Consider the following 8,195-nt stretch of genomic DNA (forward strand, 5'->3'; position numbering starts at 1 on the left):
CGGGTCCTCACCTGCGGAAGGATGTGCTGCATGTGGTGCACCCAGTTGGCCATGGAGTCCACCAGCTCAAACACGGGAACGCCCTCAAAGTCCGGGTTCTCCTCGAAGGAGTCTCGCCCTGCACCGCCCTCCTCCTCCTCGTCACCCTCCTCCTCGTTGAACTGGTAGAAGCCCAGGGGCTGATGTGCGTGGCCGCCGAGATGCGGGCGATCTGGGCCCGCAGGTAGTTGGCCTCGTTGCCCGGGAAGGGCGGGTAGCTGATGACCGTGCGTCCAGGTAGCCGGTGAAGAACTTCTTGATCTTGCGGGCCTGCACGATCTGGATGGGCGTGACGTGCGGCAGCTTGGTCCACGGCCGGCCGGGCTCGTTGCACACGAAGTACAGGTACTTGTTGGTGCCCGAGCGGCTCTCCTCCTTGGGGATGACGGGCGGGGGCTTCCAGAGCGGCTTGGGGATGACGTCGGCGGCCTTCTCCTCGTCCTCCTCGCCCTCCTCCTCGCCGTGGGCATCCATGATCTCGCCACCCTCGGTCAGCTCCTCCATCTCCTCCTCCTCCACCTCCTCCTCGCCTTCCCGGAACTCCACCTCGGCCACCAGGTAGCTGCGCTTGAGCCCCAGGATTTTGCCCCAGAAGCGACAGGTGTGGATGGGCTGCTGCTCTACCAGCTGCTTCAGGGCCAGGAAGAGGCGGAAACTCTCATCGGAACTCAGGCCCACGCCGCCCTGCTCGAAGTAGAAGGCCGACTCCATGACGTTGGGCACGGCCGTGTCTACCTGCGGAGGGGAGGGGGGAGGGCAGAGGGGAGGAAGCTGGAGTTCTGCTCCCTGGCCTGACTCTTCTGGAGGCCAGAGAGCTCAAGTCCTGGGTAACCCAGCCGCTCCTGCTGCCCTCTGGCATTTAGAAGCGGGGCAAGTCCTTGGGGAGGATGTCCCTTGAGGGAAAAGGCAAAATCACACTCAGAAAAAGTCCTTTGCTTCTTCCTCCTTCCCTCCCGTTCCTGCCTGGAGTGGGATGTGAGAGCTGGAGTTGCAGCAGCTATATTGGGACCATGAGGCAACTCATGTCTTACGCCCTCACGGTGCTGGAGCTGACAGGTGGGAACGGCCTGGTCCTCGCTGAGCTGCCTTACCTCCCCACTGCTGGTCATGTTTACTGCGACTTGCAACTAAATGCACTTTTAAGAGACACCCCCAAATCACACAGCAAATTAAGAGGCAGGTCTTGAACCCAGGAATCAGTGATGTTGGAGGATGGCGGTGACAAATCTTGCCCTCACTGCCTCCTTTTTCTTTTTTTTTTTTTTAAGTTTTTTTTTATATATATATTTTTTATTGATTTTTTACAGAGAGGAAGGGAGAGGGATAGAGAGTTAGAAACATCGATGAGAGAGAAACATCGATCAGCTGCCTCCTGCACACCCCCTACTGGGGATGTGCCCGAAACCCAGGCACATGCCCTTGACTGGAATCGAACCTGGGACCTTTCAGTGTGCAGGAGGCAGCTGATCGACTGAGCCAAACCGGTCTTGGCACTGCCTCCTTTTTCACCGTCTGCTCTGTAAAAAATCAATAAAATATTTTTTAAAAATCTCCCCCCTGAAAACCCTTAGGAGGGAGGACCCAGGTCGCTCTCCCTCCTGGGAGCACACCAGTGTCTTTCCCATCCCCCTCTCCACTCACCCCCCCAGCTCCAAGGGCCCTTCCTTTGCCTCCATAATCCGCTCCTCAGCCCATTTCTTCTACGAATTACTCCCTCTACCTCTGTGATGATTTTATATGTAAATGTTCTCTTACAGTTTGAGTCTTGGCTCTGAATTCTTTCCTAGCCAGAACCCAGGTCTGGTCCCACCCCACCGGTCTCACACCTGGTGGGGCTCCCACTGCCTACCACACAACCACATCTAAACGGTCTCACCCTGCCCTTCCGGCCACTGTTGATTGGAACAAGAATGGTCAACTGCCCCCGAATGACAGATCAGACTCTGTGGCTCCCCCCTGCACACTGCTCCTTTCGGGGCGGGAGGGCAGGGATGAGGGGAGGAGACAGCCAGCCCTCAGTGCCCCTTTGCTGGGAGCCACCTTGCCAGCCCAGGACTGCTTGCAACCTGACTCTCAGGTGTGAGGAAAGCCTGTGTCTCGTCTCAGCCACATGCCTCCATTTCTGCGACATCACCTGCTTCCTGCCTTAACGTGACCTGTACGCCCAGCAAGTAGAGGAAGGTGTTAGTGTTTGGGCTGTGACACCATAATACTAGAGCTAGTCTACGATTGTAAACGTGGAAATAGGAACTTTTTACATCAGAGGCCACAGTGACGAGAGCCTCAGGCTCCCAAACAGCCAGCCCTGCTCTGCGGCGCTGACCACAGCAAGCAGGAAGCCAGCCAGAGAGCGAAGGCACAGACTAGAGAGTCCAGAAACAGACAGAGCGTCCTGCACAGGTAAACATCCATGGCAGAGGCGGCATTTCTCAGCAGGGGAGTCATGGCTAGCCACGGAAAGAAATAGAAAATGAGAGAGGGAGCCCTTCCTCCCATCAGACAGAATATATATGCTGAGTCATCAATTTCTTTGAGTCTCTTCTAAGAAGCCTGCACAGACCACAAACTTCCACATTTTACCCTTCTGCAGACCTCACATTAAGAACTCCAGTTCCGTCTGTCCTAGCCCGTTTGGCTCAGTGGATAGGACATCAGCCTGTGGACTGAAGTGTCCTGAGTTTGAGTCAGGTCAAGGGCACATGCCCAGGTTGCGGGCACGATCCCGTCATGCAGGAGGCAGCCTCTCATCACTGATGTTTCTATCTCTCTTTCCCTCTCCCTTCCTCTCTGAAATCAATTTTAAAAAAAAAGAAGAAGAAGAACTCCAAGTTCTAAGGGGCAGACCCTCCCAAGATATTGAATTTCAATGAGGCGGAGCTCCAAAAGCCAGGAGTTCTAAGGAGGCGGAGCCTCTGGGGGTAAAGCATTCTAAGGAGGCGGGGCCTTAAGGGAGTTGATCGGTGTGCGGGGTTGGGGTGCGGAGGAGGAAAGGTGCAGTTCTAAGGGGGTGGGGGCCTCCCCAGGAGAGACTGTCGATTTGAAATGCAAAACTATTTTCTCAAATAAAACTAAACTGTCCCCCTTTGTGCCTAAAACTTGTATTCCCAAGTGCACTCTGCTCACCAGGGCTCATTTCTTTGCCAGATTGTTGTTCCTGGTTCTCTCACCAGCCCACCCCACTCTCGCCAGAATCCTAGCATCTCAGAAGCCAGCACAGACAAACAGCATCTGCAGACCGGGCAGAGCTTAGCACGGCTTTGGAGGCCAAGGTCTTGCCTTCCTGGTTCCCTCTGAGCCCAAGTCCTTCTTCTGCAAATCTATCTATACATATAAAAGCCTAACCAACCGTTCCACCATTCAACCGTTAGCTATGACACACACTGACCACCAGGGGCCAAACGCTCCGACCGGTAGGTTAGCTTGCTTCTGGGGTCTGGCTGATCGGGACTGGGCTAGACGGGCTGGACATGCCCTGGAGCCCTCCTGCATCTCTCCCCGGCTGGCCAAGCTCCTATGTCCCTCCCCGGCCCCGATTGTGCACTGGTGGGGTCTCTTGGCCCGGCCTGCACCCTCTCGCAATCTGGGACCCCTTGGGGGATGTTGGAGAGCCGGTTTTGGCCCAATCCCCACAGGCTAGGCCGAGGGACCCCACCGGTGCACAAATCCGTGCACTGGGCCTCTAGTACGAATATAATAAGTAGCAGTTGCCTTGCAGGTTGTTTCAGGGTTGAAAGGAGCCAACACTCCTGAAGGTCTTCGCAGAGGTCGTAAGAGGCGTCAGAGTGATCATAAACAGAGAGTCCTCAACAAATGTTTCTTGAACGAGTGAAAGAATACTCCACCTGAATTTTAAGCAGTCATCCAATTCTGGAAACGAGTCAGTGAGAGAGTTCTTGGCAGGTCTCAACTTACAAAAGGGGAAACCGAGGCCAGGGGGTAGGGGACAATTCACCTCCACATGGCAGCTGGAGTCGGCTTCCCAAAGAGCAGAGCTGACCAGCCTTTCCTCAGCTTCCAGACCTTCCAAGGCGCCCCAGTGGCCTCGGGAGAAAGCCTGCACCCCTTAGCCCGCTGTGACAGGGTCCCGGCCCCTCCCCTGGACACACACATTAAACTGAGATCATCTGCATGTCTGGAGTCCACAGGCTCCCTCCCTTCCAGGCTGCAGCACAGGCGATGCCCAAGTCTGGGCCGCCACTCACCCGCCACGCCTCCCCACTGGCTCACTCACCACCTCCTCCTCCATCTCCTGCTCGCCCTCCGCACTGCCGCCGCCCCGGACGAATAGCGACTTCTGCCTCTCGGCCATCTCGTAGGTGGGCTGCATCTCGGGGTCATCCCGCAGCGAGTCCAGCTTGGGGTGGAACCACTCCAACTGTGTCGTGCGGTTCAGCGACTCCAGGATGGCCAAGGGATCCTCTGGGCGCTGGTTCAGGATTTTGGTCAGCATGTTCACCAGGTGCTCATACCTGCCTCCGGAGGGAGTGGGAGGTGGGGGACATTACTCGCTCGGCTCACTGCTCTATGCCGGGCCCTGGGCCTGGCCCTGGGGACACAGCAGAGGAGACAGGATCCCTGCCCGAGTGGAGCTGACATTCTGATGATGGAGACAGACATTAACCAAATATGCAAAATACATACTGTCAGGGGTGATGATTTCTAAGGAGACAATAAAGCAGGGAATGGGACTGAGAATGCCCAGGATAGGTGATGGTTTGCAATTTTCAGCAGGAGAAAAATAATTCCATGCTGACCTCATTTAGAAAAGAGATGCTGAAATCCTAAGCAAAATGGCATCCAGCAATTGCTCAAAAGGATGACACACCATGGTTAAACTGGATGAATTGACAGGGATGTAAGACTGGATGGATGTTAGGAAAATAGAAAAAACTATAACTCGTCATGACAGTGTGTTAAAGGGGCTCGGTAAGATCACCTCAATAGGTGCAGAGAAATCCTATATAATAAAAAGCTAATATGCAAATCAACCGAATAGCAGAACGACCGGTCACGATGACGCGCACTGACCACCGGGGGGCAGACACTTAACGCAGGAGCTGCCCCCTGGTGTTCAGTGCACTCCCACAGGGGAGCGCTGCTCAGCCAGAAGCCAGGCTCACAGCTGGAGAGCACAGCAGCGGTGGCAGGAGCCTCTTCCGCCTCTGCGGCAGGGCTAAGGATGTCCGACTGACGCTTAGGTCCACTCCCCCTGGACATCCCCTGAGGGCTCCTGGTCTGCAAGAGGGCACAGACCAGGCTGAGGACCACCCCCCACCCCCCACACCAAGTGCATGAATTTCATGCACTGGGCCTCTAGTTGTTTGATAAAATTCAACACCCATTCATGATTTTTAAGAACCTAGGAAACCAAGAATAGAAGGCAAATTTTAAATAATCTTGTAAAGGATAGCTACAAGGAACCTACAGCACACACCAAACGTGACAAAAGACTATAGTGCTTTCCATGATGCGATTGGGGATGCCTGCTTTCACTTCTATTTAATTCTGCACTGGAGGCTTCAGCCAATGCAATCTGACATGAAAAAGAGAAGTCTTGAAAAGGACGAGGCAAAACTGTCATGGCTCATAGATGATGTGATTGGGAATGACGTGCAGAGGCCTAGAGCTGAGGGTGTGCCTAGCACGTGGAAGGAACACGGAGGAGGTCGGTGTGGCTGGAGGGGAGGAGGGAGAAGGGCTGTGGCAGGAGAGGAGGCCGGAGTGATGACCGTATGGCAATGGTTTCCATTCACCAAGTCAGGCGGTATGTTGGGCGCCTGAGAGCAGTGGTGTTGAATTCTCACCGCAGTCATATGAGGGACAATGATGGTCCGCACCCTCCAGATGAGGAAACTCCGGCTTAGGAAATGTGAGGTCTAATTGTATTTGGTAGCACAGCCAGGATTTAACACCAGGACCAACTGGTTTGCTTCCACAGGGTGTATATCCAAACGCCTGTGGTGTGGAAACCCTTTGGCAACGTCTTGGGTGTGGTGGGGGGCCATCCGTTTGGAAGGATAAGGAGAGGTCGGTGTCTGGCCAGGGCTTTTCAATAAGGGAACTTGAAGCTTTAGTGGGCTGGGAACTGTGACTGGTTGATTCTGACTGACTCTAGTGGTTCTCAACCTTCCTAATGCCGCGACCCTTTAATACAGTTCCTCATGTTGTGGTGACCCCCAATTTCATTGTTACAAATTGAACATAATGAAAGCATAGTGATGAATCACAAAAACAATATGTAATTATATGTGTTTTCCGCTGGTCTTAGGCGACCCCTGTGAAAGGGTCGTTTGACCCCCAAAGGGGTCTCGACCCCCAGGTTGAGAACCGCTGCTCTAGGAGCTGAAGTTTGGAGAGCAGGCAGGGGCTGAGTTATGTTTAAGGCCTGTGAGGAACATGAACCCTCTTTTGAGGACACTGGGGAACCACGGCAGGTTCTGAGCATGGGAGGGATGGGGGTCCGCTTTGTGCTTTAGCAAGACCTGCGACCTCTGCAACCTCATCTCCTCCCCTAGCTCTAGTCACACCGGCTTCCTCGCTGTGCCTCAAACACAGCCACCCTTAAAGCCTTCAGACCCGCTGTGTCCCGTACGCTTCGCTGTTGGCAAGGTGCCCGCCCTCACCATGCTCAGGTCACTGGTCACTGGGCTGCCCAGCGAGGCCTTCCCTGACCTTATGCTCTTTACCGGGCGCTCCCGCTCCCCGCATCCTGCCTTACTTTCTCACCTTACCATGCACTGTATTCATTGTCCGTTCTCCCACTGGAATGTGAGCTCCATGAGGAGGTCATGGGGAAGGGGGCTGAGGGATGCATTATGACTACAGCCAAGTGGCCTTGGCTAGTGCCTTCCTCCAGCAGGAAAGTTTAGTTAATAGCAGCCCCCCTCCCCCCAAATCATCTGTGCGGGAATCCCGGCTCTGCTACATTGGAGCTGTGTTATCCGGGATGCGGGCCCGAATTGCTGTGTCTGTTTCCTCCTCTAAAATAGGGACAGTAGCCGAAACCGGTTTGGCTCAGTGGATAGAGTGTAGGCCTGCGGACTGAGGGGTCCCAGGTTCGATTCCGGTCAAGGGCGTGTGCCTGGGTTGCGGGCACATCCTCAGTGGGAGGTGTGCAGGAGGCAGCTGGTTGATGTTTCTCTCTCATCGATGTTTCTAGCTCTCTATCTCTCTCCCTTCCTCTCTGTAAAAAATCAATAAAATATATTTTTTAAAAAATAAAATAAAATAGGGACAGTGGAGGTGCCCATCCCAGCTGTGATGTGAGCACGAAGGGCGACGTGTGCAGGGCCGGCACAATGCCTGGTGGGTAACGACTGGCTTTCCAGCTACTGTGAGTATTCAGTCCGAGTGCGATGGCTCCGGAGCGATCCCCGGACGGAGGAGCCCCCGGAGCCTGAGGGGGGTCTTGGCGGGGCCTCTCCCCGCCGGGCCCGTCCCTCCCCGCTCGGGGCGCCCGCTCACAGGCTCAGGTCGCAGCTGATGCTGGTCTGCAGCAGGTAGGCCTTGGCGTTCTGCACGGCCAGCTCCCGGGGCTCCGGCTCCGACACCTCCATGTCGAAGGGCAGGAAGCCCAGCTCGGAGGGCGAGAACTGGAGCGAAGGGTCATCGCTCGCGTAGGGCCCGTGCAGGGCGTCCTCGCCGAACGGCTGGTCCTCTCGCTGGTAGCTGAACAGGCCCGCGGCGTCGGGCGGGGGGTCCTGGAAGGCCGCCTCCAGCTGCTGGAGGAGGCTGCCCCGGCCCTGCTGCAGCTGCTCCAGGAGCTCGGCCTGCAGCCCGTCCTCGTCCTCGTCCAGGTAGGCCAGGCGCTGGGAGTCCGAGGGCGGCTCCTCGTCGGCCCCCGGCCCCTCCTGGCTGCCCCTCGGGGCTTCGAGCTCGGCCCGCGGCCCCTCCGGGGGCAGCGAGAACTGGACGAAGGGGGCCTCCCCGCTGCGCCGCGGCTCGGGGCCCTGGGAGCTGCCGGGCGGCGGCTGCTCGGGGTCGGGCGGCGGGTCCCCCATCGCCGCGGAGGGAGGCTTGCAGACAGGCCGGCCGGTTGCCCGCCCGCGCACACGCCGGTAGCTGCCGGTTTCCCAGGAGGGCGGCGCCGGCCCGGCGCTGGCGGCGCGGGTGTCCGCGCAGGCGCAGCCCGGGTTGGGGGGGGGGCTCCCCGGCCG

At 56.6% G+C, this 8,195-nt stretch overlaps 1 protein-coding gene across 1 annotated transcript in view; it reads right to left on the bottom strand.

Annotated features, from left to right (window-relative positions):
* Positions 1-11: 11 nt before the first annotated feature.
* The window catches only part of SYMPK (symplekin), a gene marked incomplete at both ends in the record, with an annotated part of 33,589 nt that continues 25,405 nt past the window's right edge, over positions 12-8,195 (bottom strand). Inside the window, 5 exon segments of the mRNA XM_023748847.1 lie at positions 12-181; positions 184-267; positions 270-774; positions 4,271-4,508; positions 7,504-8,100. Of these exon segments, the coding sequence (XP_023604615.1) occupies positions 12-181; positions 184-267; positions 270-774; positions 4,271-4,508; positions 7,504-8,100 (1,594 nt within the window).

This window comes from Myotis lucifugus, unplaced genomic scaffold, assembly GCF_000147115.1.
Source record: "Myotis lucifugus unplaced genomic scaffold, Myoluc2.0 scaffold_1925, whole genome shotgun sequence".
In the NCBI taxonomy this organism is placed as follows: Eukaryota; Metazoa; Chordata; class Mammalia; order Chiroptera; family Vespertilionidae; genus Myotis; species Myotis lucifugus.